This window comes from Mytilus californianus, unplaced genomic scaffold (assembly GCF_021869535.1).
Source record: "Mytilus californianus isolate M0D057914Y unplaced genomic scaffold, xbMytCali1.0.p SCAF_5, whole genome shotgun sequence".
Classification (NCBI taxonomy): domain Eukaryota; kingdom Metazoa; phylum Mollusca; class Bivalvia; order Mytilida; family Mytilidae; genus Mytilus; species Mytilus californianus.
Window position 1 is genome coordinate 101,487,812 of NW_026262701.1, and position 26,401 is coordinate 101,514,212.

Sequence of the window (26,401 nt, forward strand, 5' to 3'; positions counted from 1 at the left end):
TAAGCATAGGGAAACAGCACTGCAAGACGAGTTTGAAGGTCTTAAAGGGGAAGACCGGGATAATGGGAGAAATTGGGTATGTTTAAAAGCCTAGTAACGTCCCGATTCAGACCAGCCGACGTTGCGTATTTATACATCCCGAAGCGCCAAACATCAGCTTAAACATGAGTTTTGCTGTTGGAATGTTAAAAAACAGTGAATATATATATATATATATATAAAAAAAAAGGTATGGTATGATTATAAATAAGACAACAATGAACCACAGACCAAATGGTGTTAGTGTTAGTAACTATAGGTCATCGTACGACCCAAGTATATTCAAATACTGTGGTTCGTGTTAATCGGAAGAACCGAGACTGGATTAGTTATCCTTTAACTTAGATTCACAAAATGATGTGTGACTAGAAATTAATTCCCCGCATGCCGAGTAACAAAAACCAAGATGAATCTATTATTGAACCTGAAATGTCAACATAACAATTTTAAACCATCGATTTATTTTTTATTTATAATAGAAAACCAAAGGATATGGGGTATCCATCCATGACACAAAATCAGAACATGCACAGCAAAAAAAAACACACAAAAAGCAAAGGAAATATCTCAAAGTCACTGGTCATTTTGATCTCAAATTCGAAGTACTAGCGTATTCACGACTACCTTTCAAAAGAATCCTGATACTTCAAATTATCGAGGTTTATTGTTAGCACTTATAACTGTTTTGACAAAATCGTGTTCTTCCACGAAATCCGCACAACAAATATTGAAAGGAACATCTGAATGGGATTTAATCCATTTCACAATAACCTCTGTTGTTGGTGTGACAAATTCGTGGAGATTTTTAAAACGTTCCATTCTATCTGAAAAGTTATCATCACTGTGCGGAGTCAATATTCCATGCCATACGACCAAAACATCATTTTTGTAAAGACCTTTGTATTGATACAGCAGATTTTTCACAACTAATTCTTTATTAGGAGTATATGGCCATAATATATCTATTTCGTTTCGAGACCAGATATACTCGTGGTTTCGACATTTCTTAACATTACCATACAGTACTACAACTCGTCCATTTAATTCCCACAATTTTGACAGTGTCATTTTACTAAGAAGCATATCATTATCCAAACATTTCTTCCTATTTAACATCATGCCATTGAAGGTGCTTTCTATTTCCGTACAAAGTGATACGTGATCATTTTTATCCATATTGTAAATATGGTTGAAATCTAAGAGGACTACTTCTTTCTTATTTTCATCGAGAAATTTCCGAATATCTTTCAGGTACTCTTTGACAGTTTTACGGCTAAACAGTCCATGGACAAAACGAATATCCTCTGTCACAGGGTGTTTGATAATCCGCAGATCAAAGTATCGAACTCCAATCTTCAATTGTTCAGTAAAATCAAGGTTTTGTGTTTTAAACCATCTTTCGATCTTTTCATCCGGCATTTCTATGTATGAAGAGAAGTCGTCTGCTTTTCCACCTACTGGGTCAAGGTCGAAAGTTGCAGAATCGTGTGAACCTACCAATGAAATGTAAACCAATAGAAATAAATCGAAACCAAATAAAAAAAACTTTGACTATTCTGGATTACTGTTATTATTTATTTGTTTCAATAACAAAAATTGCGTCATGTAATTTTCAATAAACACTTTTAAATATACTTTACGGAACCACATGCATTTCAACTTAACACTTCTTAAAGTAAAAATATTCTACACGTATATGCCGAGAGTTAAAAAAGGTCAAATAAATATATCAAGTGATTGGAAACATGAATCCCAAAAATATGGAGACCTTTGCATGTTTACTTCTCTGCCTTTAGTCTTTACTACGTGTGTGCGATAAACACGCGCAAGTTGGGTCATTTAAAAAGTCTCTGTTGCCGGTAATGAGTGAAAAGCTGTGGAGCAAAGCGATTGTTGGTAATTTTTAAGGTCAAGGAACAGTAAATGGGCTATGTCACAGATTTTGCTAAAATTTTGCATACAACCTTGGCTCGTTGAACTATAACTGAAAATCGAATAAATAATGCATTTATCTCTTTTATTATCTGAAATATTACTGATTGAATTCTTTCAAAATAGGTGAACTTTGTATAGAAATCACATAAAATCTGCGAAAAACCTTCTTAAATTTGTCTTAAAATTATCAAATCTCTAATTTCTTATACATAGATTTTTCTTAAAAACTATATGTTGTTGAGACACAAATTTCCGTTTTAATGATATAAAATAATCATATGGTCACCGACTTCGTTTTTTGTCTAATAATCAATCTGTTACCAAGTTGGTAGTGAAAAACGTCAAAAAATAACGTTTTTAAAATAAATACGGCATGCAACGCGATGACTTACGATTATTTCGACGTTTTTTAAAGATAGTATGAATGTATACAGAAAAAGAGTAATATAAGTTTTTCATTATTGCAGATATGCAGTTTATATAGTGAGATTTCCGAAATAATAGTAATCACAATAGTTCACCGAAGAAGCTACATGCAGGTTATGAGAAATTGACACATTTTGCAAAGATTATACTTGAGAAGAGCATAATTAAGTGAACGAAAAAAAAACACAAATGACAAAAGAATTTGAAAACACAAATTTGCGAGAAAATGTGTTTTATGAAAATTTTTATGAACATTAAAAGAAAAGTCGGGGGCATCGTACTTTTCATGCCCCTGCGACAAAATGTCGAGTGGCATATTAATTTACCCCTGTCCGTCCGTCTGTTTGTTCATCTGTCCGTCCGTCCGGATATAGATACATGGTTTGTCTGGCTAAATTCTCCTAGTTTTTGAGCTATAGCATTAATATTTTGTAGAATGTTTCTACACATAATAGAGGATCGATCGATAATAGAAGACAAATCTGTGTGCCCTGTGCAGAGTGTCGTCCCTCCTCTACTCATGCACATGACAGAACAGAGGGGACATCGTTCATATCTAGTGTCTTGCTATAATAGAAAAAAATACTGGACATTTCTTTATAAAATTCAATTATTTGAGTAAGATTCAGAATTGAAAAAAATCAGTACGTTCCTCATTTAAATGAAAAGTCTAAAAATGAATTGCAATCCTTGCTTAAAATTTGCTTATTTCATCATGAAAAATCTAGACTGATCGCTTTCTGCTCCTTTGCAATCCAAGATGACGGAAGACCCACAACTACGTCAAGTTGAACTCACTTTAGTACGATCTTGTCAGATAATAACTATGTAATGTACAGATAGATGTTTTAGAGTTAGAGCTAATGCTAATGCTTGTAGAATAAGACTTTGGTTTGCTTACTTTGTTTGTATAAACGTTTGCTCGAGCATTGTAATTTAGATTGACATCTGCAAACAATATAAACAGGCGGAGTTTTACCTGTATACATTATATTTAATAAATTTGATTGGAGGTTAGGAAATCCGCCAACTGTACATGTAAACATTACAGGACAAATATGTTTCACACATATTTGATAAGCTGGATTTTATAACATTACATAGATCATCATTCTAATTATTTGTAATAAATTCTCCAGCAAGTTCTGAACCATGTATTAAGTTAATAGAAAGTCAAAACTGAATGATTATTTGCTTGCTTGTATATTCTTACCAATAATAGAAATGATTTTAGATAAATAATTGTTTGTGAACCAATTTTGAGAAGGAGATAATTTTGATCTTTTGAATATAAAAATCCTACACAAATTTGTATTTAGTATCGTATTGCAGTTTCGTACACTAATAACGTTCTCAGGCGTATTTATGCTGAAATTTGCATTTAATAGCTATTTTACATCATTTATTAAACAAGAGGCTCTCAAGAGCCTGAATCGCTCACCTGTAATTTTTTGCTTAAATCTTTCATCAATGATTATGAGTGGCTTAAAAATTCCATTGAAATGTTCTTTGTATCTGTCATATTTTCTTCAAAAGCAAAGAAATACGTTTTACCCCTATGTTCCATTTTAGCCATAGTGGCTATGTTTCTTGACGTACAAGAAAATAAAATAAAAAATTTATACTAGATACTCTGAAACTCAAGTTTGGCTGAAACTGATTCAGCAGTTTCAAAGGAGAAGATTTTTTAAAGTAAGCAAACTAGATGAACAAATTGTGAAAAATTGTCTTTAAAGGGCAATAACTCGTTAAGGACACATTTGACAATTTGGGTCATATTAACTTATTTGTAGATCTTACTTTGCTGACCATTTTTGCTGTTCACAGTTTATCTTTATCATTAATAATATTCAAGATAACCAAAAACTGCAAAATTCCTTAAAATTACCAATTTAGTGGCAGCAACCCAACAATGGACTGTTAGATTCATCTGAAAATTTCATGGCTGATAGAACTTGGCCTAATAAACATTTTAACCTTCATCAGATTTGCTCTAATTGCTTAAGTGTTTGAGATATAAGCCAAAAACTGCATTTTACCCCTATGTTCTAATTTTAGCCATGGCGGCCATGTTTTTTGACGAAACAGAAAATAAAACACAGTCTTTATTCTAGATACCCTAAGGATCATTCAGCTTAAGTTTGGTTGGAATTGGTTTAGTAGTTTCAGAGGAGAAGATTTTTTAAAGTTAGAAAACATGATAAACAAATTGTGTAAAATTGTCCTCAAAGGGCAATACTCCTTAAGGGGTCAATTGACAATTTTGGTCATTAAACTTATTTGTAGATCTTACTTTGCTGAACATATTGGCTGTTTACAGTTTATCTTTATTATTAATACTATTCAAGATAATAACCAAAAACTGCAAAATTTCCTTAAAATTACCAATTTAGTGGCAGCAACCCAACAATGGACTGTTAGACTCATCTGAAAATTTCAGGGCTGATAAAACTTTACCTAATGAACACTTTTAACCCCATGTCAGATTTGCTCTAACTGCTTTGGTTTTTAGATATAAGCCAAAAACTGCATTTTATCCCAATGTTCTATTTTAAGCCATGGTGGCCATGTTTTTTGACGAAACAGAAAATAAAACACAAACTTTATTCTAGATACCTAAGGATCATTCAGCTTAAGTTTGGTTGGAATTGGTTCAGTGGTTTCAGAGGAGATGATTATTTAAAGTTAGAAAACATGATAAACAAATTGTGTAAAATTGTCCTTAAAGGGCAATAACTCTTTAAGGGGTCAATTGACAATTTTGGTCATATTAAACTTATTTGTAGATCTTACTTTGCTGAACATATTTGCTGTTTACAGTTTATCTTTATCATTAATACTATTCAAGATAATAACCAAAAACTGCCAAATTTCCTTAAAATTACCAATTTAGTGGCAGTAACCCAACAATGGACTGTTAGATTAATCTGAAATTTCAGGGCTGATAAAACTTTACCTAATGAACACTTTTAACCCCATGTCAGATTTGCTCTAACTGCTTTAGTTTTTGAGATATAAGCCAAAAACTGCATTTTACCCCTATGTTCTATTTTTAGCCATGGCGGCCATGTTTTTTGTCGAAACAGAAAATAAAACACAATCATTATTCTAGATACCCTAAGGATCATTGAGCTTATTGGTTGGAATTGGTTCAGTAGTTTCAGAGGAGAAGATGTTTGAAATAGTTTACACCAGACGGACGACGCCGACGGACGACGACGACGGACGCCAAGTGATGGCCAAAGCTCAAAGTTCCTTCGGAACGGTGAGCGAAAAACATTGAAATTATCTTTAAATCATCTATAAGTTTTTGGTAATGTATAGATACTCCATGAAACCACCAAAAGTAAGATGCCTAAAATATAGCTTCGCAAGTTTTAAGAAATAACGGTTACAATCTTGGCCCAATGAAATAATACTTCCATGAACTGAACAACTTAATCATGCCGTGGACATGGCCAAAACCCAAGTCACATTTATCAATAGGAGGCAACAAAGGAGTGCCTGTGTAAACCCTTTTAAATAAGTATTCAAACAGGTTGTATCAATTTCCCATTTAAATGATTATTTTTGTAATGTTATAAAATCCAGCTTATTAAATATATATCTATATATAAGTGTTAATAATATTTGTCATGTAATGTTTACATGTACAATTGGGTGTTCCTCACCTCCAGGATAATGTCCAATTAAATTTAAATATAATGTATACAGGTTTAACTCCGCCTATTTATATTGTTTGCAGATGTCAGTCTTAATAACAATGCTTGAGCAAACGTTTATACAAACAAAGCAAGCAAGCACTCTACAAGCATTAGGAAATTAGCTCTAATTACCTACAGTAACATGAATTCATTGAAAATTTCACAACGAAGAGATATTTCATTGCATCACCTTGTCCGTTTGCATAATGTTTTCATACATAATTTATCCTCAGGATTTAACGTAAACGGAATAAAGATTGCGAGTTACTGCCAATTAGAAATACGTAGGATGATAGATTAACTGTCTCGCGCCCCGATAATTTTCTCCCCTGGTCGACCACCGACGGCCGTCCAACAGCCTGTTTTTCCCATTTGATAATGACTTGCCGCTTGGAAATTTTCACACCTCGGTCGACCGCGGATGGCGTTTTTTCGGCCTACCTTTCCGCGTTGATGACTCGCGGCCTAAAAATTTTCTTCATCCGGAATGAATACACGCTTATAGATAGTTGTTTCGGTGGCAACCATACCAAATCTCCTTATTTGAAAATACGAGACAAACTATGTTTTTTATAGTCAAAGTTGTGTTTTTCATTGTTCTGCGTCCATTTGCTGGTTAAATTTTGATAGTCTGAGGTCAAAATCGAAAACAAAAAATATTTCAGAAAATCTTTTGAACATAGGGTTTATGAGGGGACACTTTGCCTTTATTCATATAAATATACAAAAACATTATTTAGTTGAAGTAAAAACATCAATCTCTGATAGTGTAGTTTGGAAGATAAAAAATCTTTGAGCAAGAATAGCTTTGATATTAAACATTGATTTTGAACTGTATGCATTTGTGTTTTTTATTGTGCGTGTTACTCATACGGATCGGCTGGTACTGTGATTTGAAAATTTGACTTGACACACAAACAAATTAAGAAACAGATAGGGCTTAACCTCTGATGTGGGACTGACATGACATATAGTTCCAGATATTATTATTGATTCACTGACCCAGCAGTTATTGCTCAGTTAACTTTTGTAATTCTAATTAAAACTAAATTTTATATCTTATGGAAACCGAACCTTCAAGATTGAACTTATCAGTGCCTTCGATAATGATTTCTTAGTCCCTTGGGGACTTATAGTTTTGAAGAAATGGTTTGCACGCTGTGTTTAGATATAAGAAGATGTGGTATGAGTGCCAATGAGACAACTCTCCATCCATGTCAAAATTTATAAAAGTAAACCATTATAGGACAAAGTACGGTCCTCAACACGGAGCCTTGGCTCACACCGAACAGCAAGCTATAAAGGGCCCCAAAAATGACTAGTGTAAAATCATTCAAACGGGAGAACCAACGGTCTAATCTATATAAAAAACGAGAAACGAGAAACACTTATGAATCATATCAACAAACGACAACTACTGAACATCAGATTCCTGACTTAGGACAGGTGCAAACAATTGCAGCGGGTTTAAAAGTTTTAATGGTATACCAAACCTTAAACCTTATCTGAAACAATAGTTTTGTATATCTTAATTCAAACAATAGTGTATGTATAGTAACTTCGACGACATGCCGCTTGTTTAACAACTTCCGTAATAAAAAGGTTACATCGAACAAAATGAGAATACAGAAATAATAAATGCCCCCAAAATGGCGTACGCTTAAAAGGTATGGTAGATATGAGAACACTTAATAATTAAAAATAACACTTTACACGTTCAAATGTATTCGAAGCGCTTATCTGCATGGATAAACCTTCACCAGGAATGTTAAAAAACCAAACTTTAAAAAAAAAGTCAAGGATGTAAATACTTGAGGAGCAGTGTGACCAAAAGGTGCCTACATGTCTGAAACGAGAGTAGAAAACATAAGAATTTATGAACATCATGAGCATTTATAAACATAAAGATGACATAGCATACTATAACTTTATACTTTTTACACACTCTTCTAATGTATTTACCAGGAATAAGAAGATCTTTAAGTTGAGTTTGACTAATAACATCAGATGGGAGGTATTCCATCCATCTTTCAAGCTGATCCTCCATAGCCTGCTCCGTAACGTCACTGGTCATTTTGTCATTGCTGGATACCTGTATATTTTATATAGAATATCATAAACAAACGCAATTATATTTTATTTCAAAATGCGCAACAAATATCCGATTGGGTAATGAGCGTTTTGGGAAAGAATAATGTTCTTTGCCTTTGCATGAACATTTGCATCAACTCTTTATGTAAGATCAATACGATGTCTATTGTATATTTTATTTGTTTTTGTTAATTGTAAATATTTGAATAAAACGAAATGGATATTCTTGTAATATTGGCTGCTGGATATTAAACATATTGCAATCGGGCAATCATTATTCCTTATACTGTCATTTTATTGTTTAAAGATCTATTTGTTACCTACTTCGAAGGCTATTGAGGTATTTTTTGATAAAAACAATACTTTGAATTATACTGAAACAAATAGATGTTGGCTGCCTCCAAAGTTCATATGTTGACAGGAAATGCCTTTACCAAGTCAGGAATATGACAGTTGTATTCCATTCGTTTGATGTGTTTGAGCTTTTAATTTTGCCATTTGATAAGGGACTTTCCATTTTGAATTTTCCTTGGAGTTAGGTATTTTTGTTATTTTACTTTTTTTATCATTGGTATTTAAGGCAGTGTATTGTCTTTTTGAAATAGTGGCAGTGGAAATCTCTCGACTTTCATCCTTGTCGACCATATTTTCAGAACCCATCTCTTTCATTTATTTTCTACTGTTTATGTAAGAAATACTTGACATAATGTAATTGAGGTTGCTAAAAACACTAAAGAGATTATGTTGTCTTGCTACGTATGTCACCGACTTTGAATATTATTGTTATGCTTTATTGTGACTATGGGATTCGATGACAATATCTTGGGATTGTATTATGGCGTACGGAAAGGGTCAAAAGTAAAAAGAGGTGCATAAGCTATAAAATATAGCTTATGCTGCTTTGTAGCATAAGCTATATTTGACGTCCCAAAAGGGTCAATATATATTTGTCTGGTTATGCTGCATTTTTATCGCATATGCTATATCACAAACATTGACTATGCTATATTTTTAAATTGTAGCATATGCTGTACTATTTCAAACACATCATTAAAGGGTCAAAACTCGAAAGTAGCATAGGCTGTATAATTTATTTTGAATAGACTGTATATCTTACTGTTGGAAGGCGTGTTTAACGAATCTAGTCAATTATCATCACTAAAGTCTCCGCCCTTTTTTTCAGTACTTATAGAAATGAAATGTATAATGCGATCATTTGAAAACAAAATAAACTTTTTTAATGATTAAGTCCGAGTTTATTGAAAAACAAATCATTTTTTAATATTATTACATTTTATATATTCATATGTTTTGCCTGGTATATTAGTGGATTTTATCACACTGGCATCGGGTAATTTTAAAACAAGTGGAATTGGAAACGCGGCATACATGAACAATAATTTTCTTTGTCTCGGGTGATGTATTAATTATGTACCCAGCAGAGCCTTTTCGCTAACAAATATTCACATGTACGTCCCTGCCGTGGCAATTAAGGGCATATCCAACAGTTTATTTCTGACGGTGAGAATTTTTCCCTTTAAGATATATAGGCTATTTTTTACCTGCTTAAATCAAATATGTAATGAAAAATATACCTTTATGTGCTACTTTTTGAGTAAAATGAGGTCAAAATTTCAGATATTTGCTCAAAATTCGGATTTGTGGACGTATTCTTCCTCCCAACAGATGTGCATAACTTTTTTGTTTTAAAAGATAAACAGATAAACACAAGATGTTTTTTGTTAAATTATTTATAAGTTCTCTTTTATATAAGTATCCTATAAATTTATGAAATATTTTGTTTAGAAATAACTAAAAGGACAAGGAACGATAAGCATCAGAGAACGGCCCCCGATTTCGATTCAAATTAAAAGTGATATGCCATAAATTATAGTACTATATTTTTAAAGTTTAAAACCTATATTTTTGTAAACATCAATAGATTTGTCAACTTTCAGCTGATATTATTCATGCTTTGTTGCTGTAAACACCTCAAGATTCGCGAAAACGGCAGATAAATGGCAGTTTCTAAATCTTTTTCTGCATTTTAAACTATGAGCGTATCTACGGCCCACGATAATATTTAAACCTAACATTCCTTGAATATAAATGTTGATGCAGTTCAAATATCTTAGTGGGCCGTAGGTACGCTCATAGTTAAAAATTAAAAAAAGGTGAAAAAAAATCGTCAGTTTTCATTGAATCATCGAAATATTTAAACGAACTGCGGACCGGAGATGATTTCCGGTATTCACTGGATTCGACAAAAAGACTTTTTTTCGTGCTAAAATGGCTAGTTTTTTATGACAAATTTTACATCTACGAGAAAGGAACACAGAATATTCTCGATTTATTATTGTATGAATTTAAAGTGAGATTATAGCAGATTGTCGGGGTTTGACACAAATCAGAAGGAACTGTGACAAACTGCAGAGAAATTTTGGGAATGTAAATCACTAACTGAAACCAAAGTTATTAAATAACTGGTTCATGCTCAAACATGACTAAATTTCAATATTTGGAACACTGTGACACAGACGTTGATTGGCATGTCGAAGCATACATATGTCTTTGTAGCGTAAAAACTGCACACATTTGTTAAACATGTTATCCATGGAATGGTGTATTCTAAACAAAAACAAGTTTTGACTATAAATTCTATACTCAACAGATTGATAATGGCAATGAATGGTGTCAACATTAAATGTTAGTACAACTTTACCCTTCAGAAACACGTATTTTGTTTTATAAATGACGAAATCGTGGCCCTGGAATCTATTAATCTCCGTTGACGCTTTTGTGAAAAGTCCTTTCTTTCACGTCCGCATTTCTTTCATGTATGGCATGCCAAGTTAACATTTTAGGCAATCATTACGGATGGCGAAAATAAATTACAGAACTACAGAACAGTAAATAATAACATACATTGTATCATACGACATAAGACGACACCATGTGATAATTTTAATTATTTTTAAAATTGTGAAACTGTAACAGTAATAAAGATGCAACAAAACTATCCAACACTATTGCGAATTCATATTGTGTAATTTTTTTACCATGATGTTTATAAAAAAGAAGATGTGGTATGATTGCTAATGAGACAACTCTTGACAAGTGACCAAATGACACATAAATAAATTAACAACTATAAGTCACCGTACGGCCTTCAACTATGAGTAAAGCCCATACCGCATAGTCAGCTATAAAAGTCCCCAAAATGACAAATGTAAAACAATTCAAACGAGAAAACTAACGGCATAGTTGATGTACAAAAAATGAACGAAAAACAAATATGTAACACAGTAACAAACGACAACCACTGGATAACAGGCTCCTGACTTGGGACAGGCACATACATACAGAATGTGGCGGTGTTGAACATGTTAGCGGGATCCCAACACCCCCCTAACCTGGAACAGTGGAGTAACAGTACAACATAAGAACGAACTATAAAAATCAGTTTAAAAAGGCTTAACTCATCAGATGGATACAAATAGAAATACATCTAACAAAAACACAGAGTGCATGGATTTGTTTGTATTTATTGGACTTATGATTTGTAATTGTCCCCCGCCTTCCCGCTGCTCTTTTTCAACGACAACGCGTGCAACTTCGTATTTCTTGTCTGAAAATTGTTCTCTACATTACTTTCCGTCATAAACATTCATGAAGTATTTGTCACTGGACAGTCAGAAAACAACATTCAATCAATCATATCTCCTCTTTATTTGCAGTACTATAATGACTTTAAACATACTTAAATAAATAAAAATGGTTATTTTTTTAATCAGATATTCATACGTCAAAGAAAAGAAAAAAAACGAATATTGAATATCAAAGGAAAAAAATGCATCATAGTCAAAGATATCATGCTTGTAATTTAGTATGTGTGTTTCGTGTACAAACGGTCGATTAAAAAAGTCATTAGATTATAAAAGGCCCAAGATTCCGGAACGTTTTGCCAAATACAGATCAGGTTATCTATTCCTGAATATAAAATTCGTAGTTTGTCAAACAATTCAAAGTTTTACTCAACAGTTTATTTATTAATTTGACCATATCAATGATAATTCATGTTTACACAGAAGTGCTGACTACTGGACATCGTGTTAATGCATGGGTTGTTTGTGTCACTATTTTCAATGTGCTGACATATCACCCTAACTGGACACTATATATTCTGATTCCGACCCAACTAGTCTTTGATCTTGACCCTTAATGTCACGTGATACGGAAAATCAGCAAATACCAATTTTAAAGTCTTTGGTTTGACCCGGCCGGGGTCAGAACCCACGACATCTGACACTCGAGGTGAAGACGCCTCCACAAGACAACCGAGGCAACGTTTGTCTCACGAGTTTAACGCTGGGTGAGAAAATGACTAACCCAGCGAAAATGTGCACCTAAATGTGCATGTTGTTTTAAAAGATGAATATTTAATATTCTCAAATTAACTACAATAGAAAAATGTGATTATAAGTATTTAATATTTCAAACTTGGAAAATAAGGTTTATGACCCCTTCTGAAGCCATGTGAATTACGAAATTTTCAAACTGCAATACTATTAAAACAACAAAAATAATGAATAACAGAAACGGGCCATTTTGTACATATACCAAAGGTTCATGAATGTAGAAAAAAACGTCATTTTTTGCTGTATATTTATCAAATTTAAAAAAATGGCATCATTGACTTTTTCATGAAATTTGGTACAAATAATCTTAATACGTAATCCAACCGAATGTCCTTTTAAAAAAGAGGGGTCCATGAACTCGTTTAAAAGTTAAATCCGTTTGAATGATAAAAATCAGTCGAAAAATGCATCTTTTCCCGATATGTCACAGTTTGACGTCGCGAAAATAACATTTTACGGTAGCAACGTCATTACCTCCCCTGTAACTGTAACGTATGCCCTTAACCCTTTCACTGCCACACTGATTCAACATAGCCAGAAATTAGTAGTACTTTTGCTAATTAATATTCATAATATGTAAATGAGAATTGTACCATGTGATAATAGTTTGAACTGGACTGGCTTGATATCATTAAAATCTTTAAAACACGGATATTATAAGTTGCCCGTCATAGAGTCCTTGTTTATAATCACTCTGATATTTCCGTGAAGTTGTCAGGCGGTCAAAATCAAAACAATGAACGCGAATTTAGTGAATTTTTCGTGTTTTCGTGAGTTTATTCTTCTTGAAATAGAGGCATTTTAACTTTACGTGGGAACCTAGAGTTCAACGACTACACATACAAGGTTTGGACTTGCTTATTCTTTGGACATTCAAGTTTCAAGTTTCACCCCGGCAACCTGTATTTCTAATGACCTTGTTAGCCAATTTTCAACACGAAGTTTGCAAATTTGACGTTTCAGCCATTTTAGCCTGTATTTTATACTGCAATGTTAAAAGCCTCTCGCTTCGATTTTTAAAATAGCTCAGGAACCTTGATTTTTGCAACGCCAGTCATTATATTTCGTTTAAATGGTGTATATAGTTGTGTATATTTATTTTCTGCCCAGGCAACCTGTCTATCACTTTAATCAAAGTTAAAACAGACATTTTTTCTAAATTCCCTATCATTTCAATATAATTTCCGTGACCCGTATCCGATTTCTTTAGTATAATATTCAAATAAGCAAAGTGGCGTTGATTTCTGGATATGATACTTTGCCACGGCATATTTTGGGTATACAAAAAACAACTGTACCGCCTATGACGTCCACAATGAAGGAACGTCACGGAGAGGGGCAAAGATGGAGGTGTGCACAGAACATCAAGTATTTTGGGGTTTTTAAGATTTTGATCCGAAGCGCAGCAGATGAAATGCGAGTCCTACGTATTTGAGGGGTTCCGTAGTAATTTTAAGCGATACATTTATGATATTTATGATTTGAAATGTTTTCAAATTTAACCTAGTAAAAGTATACCATTTAAACTTAAATATTGAAAATCGAACATTTATTGAGTATGTCAATTCAACCTATTAATGAATTAGCTTTCTGTACCGGCGTGCGAGTACTCTCATGTCTATACCTTTTGTGTTTTTGATAGTCGTTTTTGTGCTTGGTATCGATCTCTTTTCAAGTGACACGGGAGACAGATTTATAAAATCCCGCTAACATGTTTAACCCCGCCACACTCTGTATGTATGTGCCTGTCCCAAGTCAGGAGCCTGTAATTCAGTGGTTGTCGTTTGTTGCTGTTTAACATATTTGTTTTTTGTTAATTTTTTTGTACATAAATTAGACCGTAAGTTTTCTTGTTTGAATTGTTTGCATTTGTCATTTCACGGTATGGGTTATACTCATTATTGAAGGCCAAACGGTGACCTTTAGTTGCTTACTTCTACGTCATTTGGTTTCTTGTGGGGAGTTGTTGCATTTATTGGTAATTGATAGTCATACCACATCTTCTAATTTTTATCTCTTGTGTACATTCAGAAAGAACGATTATTTTATGCAAATCTGTGATCTCTTAAAAGTTAGTTAGAGTTTCAACAGTTGGTCATCGGATTCACAGTATGAACATTTTGAAAGTAAGATTGACCCGGCAGAAATTGAAGTAAATTATTTCGAATACACGACATGTACAACATTTAATTTAAACCGTGGTAGAATAATTCTATTGAACATATATCATACAGTTAACATGAATCACCATGATAAAACAGTTTGATGGACTGCGATTGCGGACTTTCAGGATTTCTCTCATCCTGTCAATAAATAACTCGCCAAATATTTAGAGACCCATTTTAAAAATTCTTTGATTGAAAAATACGTGTATCAATGTGTTTGGAGGGTGTTAAATTTGAAGATATAAAATTCAAAAGTAGATATCTGGTATCTTCCGCCATCTCGGATTGTAAAATATTAGAAAACAATCGGTCTAGATCTTTAATGAAATAATGTATTTTAAATGAGGAATGCAATTCATTTAAAAGACTTTTCATCTAACTGAAGATAATTGTAGTTATTTGTTTTATTGTATTATTCCGATTATTTAAAAAAAAAATTGCAAAACCTGCAGCTTGATAAATATCTCCGTGACCTCACTTTTTATTAGGCTATAGTTTTGAAAACCACACGAGTCTTCATTTAATCAAAGTAAGAATACATTGTATCTTTTTTTATTATTAAACCCCTCCTCTACATTACTTGAATAGTTATGAATAGTTGTCCTGTTTGCTTCTGTCACATTTTTCATGAGACGGCCATTATTTTACGATGTTGTCTACAGTTTACGATGCTGTCTACAGTTATGACGTCATATTTTAGCATTACGTCAAAAACATATGACGACAGCAATGGCAAGTCTGTCCCTTGCAATAAACAGAAATCTTCCTGCATTGAAACCCCGTGTCGAGCCTCAATGTATTGTCCTTACCCATCTGTGACGTAACGTGTATTGTTACAAAACAGACGACATAGGCAACCGTTGCTAAGCCTAAATAAAGACCGTTGGCATTTGAAAGGAGTACAGAAAGCCTAAATATAGGCTTTACGGCATAGTAAGGGTTAAGTACCTGCAGTATCATTTAGTAAATGTTCAGATCAATAGGTCTAAGTATAGTATTGAATGCTTCTTTAAGTAATTTCATAGGGTTGTACATGTATTAGCGTTGACCGCGCTTCATACAAAATGTAATTCGGTCAACCCTTTGAATTTACACAAAGAAGCATTCAATTCTTAAATAAAATTTTCAAAACCTGATAATAAAATTATCAAGACTGTTGAAGACATTGTCCAAATAATCCTTGAACTTTTGGCTAAGGCCGAAACACGAACAGATATGCCAGTGACAAAAAAGTACGTACATGCAGCAGGAGAATTTGATTTCAGCTTTAAAGTGGGACTAAGTTCATAATTTGATAAAACATTTTTTTAAAGTTTTTAAAAATATTCACTGGCTATAGTACTGCTCTTAATAAGACATTTACAGGAACATTTTGGGGACTACTCTTCAGCTGCCGACGCCAAGTTCTTAATTTGAACAAGAAATATAGAAAAGAGTCTTAACGGGCTATTCCTTAAATTAATTCTAGAAAAATTGCACCCAGGAAACTTACTTTCTATTTTGAAGTGATACCAAAATCTACGTTTTATCATACATAATTCTATAGTTTTTGGAAATATTCAGAGCTCTCTGTAACATCCATAGACAAATAAAGAACACAAAAAAAACCAGAACAGAATGAATTAACTATTTCCTTGAAAATCGGCACAAGCAATAAAACAGAATTTCAGCTTTAGAGCGAGAGCAAGAGGTCATAATTCTATATTACACAATTTTGAAGTTTTTAGCCGGACAGAATCCAGAAACATGGGGAAAAATTAATATATCACATAAGTGAAAAAGTTTGTGTATGTTTTGTTATAATAAAACACCCATGCAACCACGCATCCCATATTGCATGATAGGACCCGACACTACTTTTATTTAGTGTTTCGCCAGTTAAGCTTGGGATGGTCATTTTAAGATGCATTATTTGAATATAATCAAATATGAAAGTCATTCATGTATATATTGATATATTTATATTTTAATTCTTCTTCATAGATCTAGTTATTATGACAGATCTGCCATCATCAGGGGTCAAACTGTCAATTTTATGTTAAAGTCTTTAACTTTGATCTACTAAGCAACTAACTCTTGTGTTTGCTATACGCAACAATTGGTGCTGTATTGAATATTTGTACACAATCTTCGTCTAACTGTAATAAATGCCCGTGTTTCATAATACGTTTCTTTATTTTACGTATATATGGATTATATTTAGTTATTAAAACTAATGGAATATTTTGTTTTTCTTTTGATTTGTTTTGTTGTAGTAATTCAGTACTGTCAATTGATAAAGCATCAGTAATACCATAGATGTATAAACCCACATCTATGGTAATACTATCATCTACTTTACACGTTATCATAACCCCTATCTAATAATTTCACTTTGAAATTAGTTAGATTGTTTATTAATTTGTTATGGTCACTTGTGTTTCTTATTTGCCGTATTGCTTCACCTTTAATAAATCCTCTGAATACATGCTGTGAGTGACAGCTATATCTGTGCAGAAACAGATAAGAATTGGTTTCTTTAAAATGTAGTCAAGGTCAAGCATGCCATGTGTTGTAAATCTTTGACCTTTGATTACATCAACATCTAAGAACGACATTTTATCGTTTGAGATTTCATATGTGAACTTTAATAAGGGGTTATAATTATTTGCTAGACGAAACGAATCTATAATTTAATCTAGATATGCAGATCTGATTAACTTTCATAACTTTGCTACTGCAAAAATATTTTGTCATTGTTCATTAATTTTAACTAAACAAATGATTAACTACGCAAAAATTACTCCAAGTACAGTACTTGTCTGTACTTCTACAAGGAGGGTTTATATTTAAAAAGAGAGGCAAACGATACCAAAGGAACAATCAAATTCAAAGGTCGAAAACAAACCGACACAGCCATGGCGAAAAACGAAAACCGACGAGAAGACATACAGCAGCCAACATATCACAGCATAGAAAACAAAAAACTTAGCAACACGAAACCCATTTAAAAACTGGGATGATCTCAGATGCACCGGAAGGAAATTAGATCCTGCATTTAGGCCACGGAGGATTTTTTTCAAATATGAAAGTAATTGTGCAAAAACAATCTTTTTTAGAAAGCCTTCAAAGTTTGTTTATATGAACATCAAGATTATTTTTCACTCGTTTTATGGGTTATTTTCTTTTTGACAGTCCGTATTTTCCTTAGATCCAGAATTTTTTGTAGTACAAAATGTATATGTTTCAACACAGGGAGAAAATTTCGAACCCGGTGGCGGGCTACATCTGGCCCCTAAAAGAAAATGTGTACTAATTCATTGAAGAGGCCCCTGATTTGGGAGAGGCACAAACATGAAGCGGGGCCAAATGTTTACAAAATTTTTTTTTCACACGATCTTTTTGACGCAACTTTACAAAAAAATGAGACGAAAGTCAAATGATTTTTATTTGATCTCTTGAAGGATATATGTCAACAGTTTGAGAAAAGGTATCACTCCAAGGGATTGAAATTTCAACTTTTGACCAAGTTTTGAGGAAATGTGTGACACCTTTACACCACTTTTAGCAAAAACATGTAGGCTTATACGTCAAAAATACATTCTAGCTTTAACCTTTCAACTTTTGGATATCAAATCTATACAAAATACTGATAACATACATATACACATATATGACACAAACAGTAGGCTTAATTTGTAAGAAAGGAAAGAAAAGGGGCTGGTAAAATTTATGTATACTGTTATCTAACATAAGTACCAATCTGAGGACAAATCTCATTTCATGATGTCATTTTCAAGAAAAGAGCAACGAAAGCTACCATAACATATCAGCTTCCTACTCTACTTTGAGGACTATTTTATAAACATTTGGGGTCTTCTTTGTTGAACTCCTGCAAGTCTTTCATTTTGCCCATACAGCTGTCGTCGTGTCAACCTCTGTCTCACCTAGATTCTTTGGCGCACGTTGCTGTCTACGACTTTTTGTTCGTCTTCTACGCCCTTTTCAAGGTACTTCACATCTATTAACCTTACATTCTGGAGGACTAACCACATTGCCTACAAATCCAACTGTTTTATTTCGACGTAGATATCTTAAATGTCTGATTTTACTCAGACCTTCTGTAAACTACTGAATCTAACCAAATGAATTAAATAGAGAATGTGTCCATGGGACACAAATAATGGCCCGCTTGCATATATATATAGAGCATTTTAAAGGGTCATTACTCAAAGTCGATAAAAGAAACGCCATCCAAAGTAGCACATGATCTGTGTATTATGGTAATAAGCATTGTGTATACGTGTCATAACATTTGGTTGGGGCAAAATTTAGAGAGAAGGGAAACTAACTGATTGGACGTACACGTGTACGGACGGACAAGGTTAACACTTAATGCCCCCATTTTCTGATTGCCATTTCTTCCAGCGGAGGAAGTTGAGGACGGTTTTGCTGACGATATAATGTCAGATGTTCCTGATAATAAAAAATGAAATAAATTTGGCGACTACATAAAAGAAATTTACGTAACTAGTGAGTTGAAATTTCAGTGTGGACGATTGTGTCTAATGAAGTAACAAATCGTACCAACAATGGTCCAGTCTTTTTACAGCTATTACCACATGTATTATACCCATCGCTATCGCTCGGAAATAATCCAATATAAATGCCCAAACCATTGTAAAATGAAAACAAATCTATACGGCTGCCACAAATTATTTCTTAAATATAAGAATTGAAAATGTGGTATGCAAACTATGTTCTTAACAAATAGGATAGACAACCACCAACATGTTATCTCATTTTCCTAAAAAAAAAAAAAATCATAAAAATCCATAAAATTCAGGTTATTCTCACAATAAAAACTCAGGTGAAAACTCAGGTGAATTACAGGTAGATTCGCGCAAGCGTATTAATACAATTTCTTCGCGCAAACGAAATGCTTGTCATTTTGAATTTCGCGCAAATGTAGTTCGCTCGTATAATACGTTTACGGTCGCGCAATCAAAATCCCAAACAAGTTATTTCATACATATAAAGTGCCAACGGGATTATATGTTTATGTACGTTACAATGTATTCGGCGTAAGATGCTTAACAAATATAAGAAAAACTGCAGTCGCACTATATATCATGACACCAAATATCGAAACGTAGCATCACACAAAATAACTCTTTTGATAATAGCAAAAAAAAAACCTTAAAAAAAACCCAAATGGTATTGTCATATAAACTATTTGCATATATATGTAAGACTCATCGGTCTCTAATCGACGGCCGTTCCTCAAATCGACGTCCAAATCCGACGACATTAAAATAACATGCCAAATCGACGGCCAATTTTATACCCCACTAATCGACGTCTTTTTTGTTGTTCTCAAATCGACGTCCACTTTTTAGCTTCTCTAATCGACGTACGCTTTATTGATTTGTGCAATGACGTCATAACTTTATCAAATGACCGATGTTTATACAGGTTGTGATATCAATTTTAAATTTAACAGATTATATAAAACTAAGGAGATTTGGTATGATTGCCAATGGGACAATTATGCAATAGAGTACAAATGAAGTGGATGTAAGCAATTATAGACAACCGTACGGCCTTCAACAATAAGAAAAACCCATTCCGTAAAGTCGGCTATGAAAGGCAACGACACGTAAAATGTAAACAATTCAAACTAGCAAACAAACGGTCTTATTTATAACACAACAATTCAGAAAAACAAATATGAAAGGCATAAACCAACGACAACCACTGAACTACCGGTGACCGGTGTTATATAGACATTCTTCCCCATGCCAGTTCCCCCCCCCCCCCCCCCCCCCCCCGGGGAAAACTATCATGATCCAATTTTACCCCCGGGGAAATGTTGTATCATTGCCATTCTTCCCCCAGCGAAAAATTGGCAATACGTATACATATAGTCACTTTTCCCCCATGCAAATCTTTCCCCCACAGTATAGATTTCACTATATACAGTCAAACCTGTTTTAAGAGACCACTTATGGGATAGCAAAAAAGTGGTCTCTTAATAAAGGTTCGATATTTATGAAATGTACTATACAGAGGGATCTAAAATCGGTGGTCTTTTAACACAGTTGTTTGCTTAATACAGGTGGTCTCTTAAGCAGGTTTGACTGTATGTCTAAAAATTAAAATCAGTGTTAGACATAGATTTTTATGTTGACAAATTTTTTGCCCATTTACATTTACACAAGTCTGTCTACATTCTCATCGGTCCGTCTATGTGTCAACAAGTCTGTCTTCATGTTCACCTGTCTATCTACATGTTTACAAGTCTGACTATGTCCACTAGTCCGTCTACATTTTCACCATTCTGTCTATGTGTCCACTCGACTAGTCTGTGTCTACATATTCAAAAGTGTGACTACATATTAACCAGTTCTTCTTTGTGTCTTCTATTCTGTCTAAATGTCCACCAGTCTGTCTCTGTGTTAACTATAGTCTATTAACATGTTTACCATTCTGTGTATGTGTCCACCAGTCTGCCTTCATGTCCAACAGTCTGTCGACATGGATATCAATCGGTCTATATGTCTACCAAGCTGTGTCTACATGTCCAACAGTCTGTCGACATGGCTATCAGTCGTGCTATATGTCTAACAATCTGTGTGTACATGTCCAACAGTCTGTCGACACGGCTATCAGTCGGTCTATATGTCTACCAAGCTGTGTCTACATGTCCAACAGTCTGTCGACATGGCTATCAGTCGGTCTATATGTCTACCAAGCTGTGTCTACATGTCCTACAGTCTGTCAACATGGCCATCAATCGGTCTATATGTCTACCAAGCTGTGTCTACATGTCCAACAGTCTGTCGACATGGCTATCAGTCGGTCTATATGTCTACCAAGCTGTGTCTACATGTGCATCAGTCTGCTACATGTCCACCAGTCTGTGTATGTATAGAAAAGAAGATTTGGTATGACTGCTAATGAGAAACTCTCCAGAAGAGATCAAATGATCGACACAGAAATTAATAGCCATAGGTCACCGTACGTCCTTCAACAATGAGCAAATCCCATACCGCATAATCAGCTATAAAAGGTCCCAAAGTCACAAATGTAAAACAATTCAAACGAGAAAACTAAAAGCCTAATTAATGTACAAAAACGATCGAAAAACAAATATGTAACACAGCAGTCTGCCAATAGACACAGCTTGGTAGACATAATGACCGACTGGTAGACATGTAACCTTGTGCTGTGTTCTGCTCTTTGTTGGATGGTTGTCTCTTTGACACATTCCCCATTTCCGTTCTCAATTTTGTTGTTTTCAAGATGGAAAAAGGCATAACTTTATATAAATACAAACAAAAAACAATATCCCAACTTCTAATTACGTAGGGTTTCTGTCTCTGCACGGGTTTCTCATCGTTGTTTTTTTTAATTTTTTATTTAACTATTTCTTACTGGCAATTCTTGTTTGCGTTCAAATGCCAAACAGTTTTCGTTGGGGTTCATTATAAGCCAAGGAAAATTTTAATATGTATCGCCAAAACAATTCACGTTGCAATTTTAGTTTTTTTCTGACAACAGGCTAGTATAAGTAGTAAACCTGTATTTCAATGATGCAATTAAAGCATCAAAATTAAAAAGCCTACTTATATCCGGTTGACAAACTGTCGTTTCACAACCATAATAAATATACATGTTTTCGCATTTAATGTCTGTCTCTGCATGATTGGTGTCCTTTTTTATATGAAATGTAGCATTGTTTCATAGATATATATATCTCGTTAGTAGTTATTTCGTTATTAAAGAACAACCCGTCTGGAAGAATATAGTCATATTAGTTGAAATTGGCTTTGACATAGCTTTCGGTAAATGAGTGTGCTCCTATTTCGGTGCTTTTTTTGTAAGTTAATTGTTTATTAAAAAAACACTTATACTCCCATAATATGGACCTATGGCTTACAAACATTACACATGATATACATATAATACAGTAACGCAATGAAAATGAACAATATTGTAACCCGTACCTCTACAGTTTTAGTGAAGCAAATTGTAATTGATATTTTACAGTTTTTTCCTATTGTGTGCTGTCCTAGGTTGGAGCTTTTTTGTAATTCTTTTGGGGGGATGGGGTGTCGAGCGCCCACGAATATGTTTAATCCCGCCACATTCTGTATTCGCCATTCCCATGTTAGGTGCTTGTAGTACAGTGGTTGTTGTTGGTTCGTTTTGTTTTCGTAAACTATTTTGTTTTAATAATTAGGCCATTAGTTTTCTCGTTTGAATTGTTTCACATTTTTATTGCCTGGGCATTTTATAGCCGACTATATGGTATGGGCTTTTCTCATTGTTGAAAGCCGTACGGTGGCCTCTAGTTACTTATTGCCACGTCAGTTTAATACGTTGGATATTTGTCTCATTTATGCTGGATAGAGTCGACCCTGTGCACGTTTAGGGCATGCGGGATCTTTTTGTAGATCTTGTACAGCTACAACTGATGGGGTAGATATCTGCATTCGATTGATGTAGTTTCTGGTAATTCCTGTACCTCCACGTCTCCCATGCTGTTTGGAGCGGGTATACCGATAACCACTGGGTTTGATGATGTTTCATCCGTATCGGACTTCTTCTGAAAGAAAGCTTTCAGGCGGCGAGTATTTTTCTCTGTCCAGCTTTCGATGTGTTCTTTTTCTTTGTCATCTCTCTTTTAGTTGTTATCTTTCCTAATGGCGGCCATCTAACTGGTAGAGTGTACTGGCCATTCCTCCTGGTTAAAGACCAGTCGGCAGTTGTACTTCCTTGTACAGCTAGTACATGTACCGATATGACATAATTGGGTAGAGATAGAGTAGGTTCTTTGCATGATTCATATGAAGTCATTTTACCATACTAGTATTACGAGACATCATAAACATGTCTGTCCAGGGGAATGTCTTCTTACTGACCTGAAGTGGTTTAACTAATTGTATTCGTCTAGTCATATGATACTAAGGGTTCACGAATGAAAATGAATGTAATCACCACATAAGAATGTGCTTCATGTATATATATATATAAGTATTCTGATATCAAATGTATATTAATACGCCAAGGGTTCGGTACCGCTAAACTAATCAAAAGAAGTTATTATTATTTTTTTGGATTTCTAACTGACATCGCCGATGTTAATAATTTACAAGGGGGAAAAATTAGCTTCTCGTGCTATTAGGGGGGAAAATTGGCCTGTCCCCCCTTTCCCATCACGCTGAGGGGGAAAAGTAGGATCATGCCAATTTTTCCGGGGGGAACTAGATCGATCCAGTTCTACCGCCCGGAAAAAAGTATGGGGGAAGAATAGCAATAGGACACCGGCACATAAAGAATTTGGCGAAATTCAACATGTGTGTGAGGGGGTACGCCCGACAGTCCGACGCCTCTTTAGTCCGACTATTCAATAGTCCGACGGTTCGATAGTCCGACAGTTAAATATTCCGACAGTTAAATATTCCGACAGTTCGATAGTCCGACAGTTCGATAATCCGACAGGGTGACACATAATTATACAAGTCAAGGGCTTAAATATTCTTATTTTTGTCCCGCTATCACACTTAGAGTGTTTGTTCAGGCCTTTCAACCCTTCTTAACTTGTCTAAGCAATTTCTCTTCTCAGTTTATCCCGAGTATGATTTAACGTAACATATTGTAACAATACGCACGTGTCAATGTGCAAAACCAAACATAAAGTGTACATTTTTTTTTGAACTTCTGCCATTAAATGATTAAAACTATTTGAACCTTCAAAGAAAAGGACTTGGGCCAATTTTCCCGCTATTTGTTCATATACGTACTGGTGCAGTTCGATAATTGAGATAGACAATCTCAAATCAATCAAACATGTAATGAGGTTTTTTTCTTTTTTTTTTAATTATTAAACAGTGCTTTTTAAATAAAAGATAAAACCAAAATGCTGATACTTGGATTAATCATAAATCACATACTTTTTTCAGGAACTTTAAGATTTAAACAATAATACTTCTTCATGGTTGTAAAAATTCTTCATGTTGAGGAATCTGTCATTTAAGCGACTTTTGAAATTGTCATTTAAATTAATTTTAATTCTGAATACCAGGGAAAATGGTCTTTATGTATTTTCACAAAAAAAAACAAAAAAGTTGTAAAATTCCTTCAGTATTATAAAATACTAGTATAATATGAGACATTCAGATTTGAAACCTCATAGCTGACAAAATTGATGACGTCAGTATAGCGATTAGACGGTATAAAAGGACGGACAGAACCAAATTAAAATGCATGAACTTCAAACTTTTTATGTGAAAAAAAACGGTGATGTGTGTTCCCCGGTTGATGATGCAAGCACATGAAGTGTCAAACATGGCTCTGTACTATGTTTGTAGAAATGTCAGTTTATTTTTTTGTAAATTGACATCTTTGGTATGTTGAAAGTTCACATGTACAATACAATATCTATGTAACGAAAGCTGAAACTATAAAATTTTCTTATCATTTTCTGTAATAGTCCCCGAATTTTTTCACTATTGGAATAACCAAACCCTTCCGGGCTTGGCTGAAGTGTGCTTCACGCGAATACAAGAACAAATCGACTGATAGCGGTGTACAAATTGTACCAATGTTTGTTCAAACACAGACCCCAAAATCAACAATATGCTGTCAATTATGAAATCAAGTATCTTCCATGTACATTTTGTTGGAATTTATAGTTTATAATTGTTTTATTTGCTCAAAGAGTCAAAACGGTTTAGACGCACGTTTTTCGAACTTCGGAAGTCTTCTCCTGGAAACAATACTACAATTTAGTTTACATGTAAAATATATATGCACTAATGTTGTACAAAAAATAATTTCGAGGAGATAGATTTAAAGCATAACTAGAAAAAGAAGCACACAGGATGAAGAAAATGCTACAAAAATAGACGAAAAAACGTAAGTGAAGTATATGGATACCGTCACGGAGTATGATGATGTATACAGAATAGTATAGTAATGTTCAAAGTTAGACAATAAGGTATCTTTTAGACCCTCTGATAAATATAATTATAGACATTTTTTTAAATGTTGCAGTTTTCTTCATAACTAAGGTCTGGCGGTACTTCCTTGAGTCATATAAGCAAGATTATAACTTACTATTTCAAGATTTTGTATATTCATTTTAAACTTTAACTTTCACAATAAATCTGGCCAAGTGTTTCGTTATATATTTGTATATATTTTCAACATGTTCGTTCCTTTTTGCATCAGAAGAAAGAGTTACTTCTAAGTGTTTAGGAATATCGTTGAGAATAGTGTACACAATTTCATCATGAATCAAAATGGTCATAATCGCCTTAAGTTTCAATTAAAATGCTTACAACTTCCAACTTTCTTTCATTGTCTGATTTTTTATTCAAAGTTTTTTGAAGATGTCAATATTGCAACCAACTAGTGTTTGAATTACACCAAAAATAATGGCACAGTCAGGAACCTAATGTTCAGTGGTTGTCGCTTGTTGATGAGGTTCATAAGTGTTTCTAGTTTCTTTTTGATATGGATTAGACCTTTGGTTTTCCTGTTTGAATGAGTTTACGCTAGTCCTTATTGGGACCCTTTATAGCTTGATGTTTGGTGTGAGCCAAGGCTACGTGTTGAAGGCCGTACTTTGACATAT

At 34.0% G+C, this 26,401-nt stretch overlaps 1 protein-coding gene across 2 annotated transcripts in view; it reads right to left on the reverse strand.

The window, feature by feature from the left end:
• Window positions 1-483: 483 nt before the first annotated feature.
• Window positions 484-26,401, reverse strand: part of LOC127702156 (PI-PLC X domain-containing protein 3-like) — a 30,188-nt gene continuing 4,270 nt past the window's right edge. For both annotated transcript variants that reach the window (XM_052206262.1, XM_052206261.1), the window contains exons 2-3: window positions 8,067-8,196; window positions 484-1,532 (exon numbers count right to left, since the gene is read on the reverse strand). In XM_052206262.1, coding sequence (XP_052062222.1) covers window positions 691-1,532; window positions 8,067-8,178 — 954 coding nt within the window. In that variant the 5' untranslated portion in view covers window positions 8,179-8,196 and the 3' untranslated portion in view covers window positions 484-690. The remainder of the gene's footprint in view (window positions 1,533-8,066; window positions 8,197-26,401) is intronic.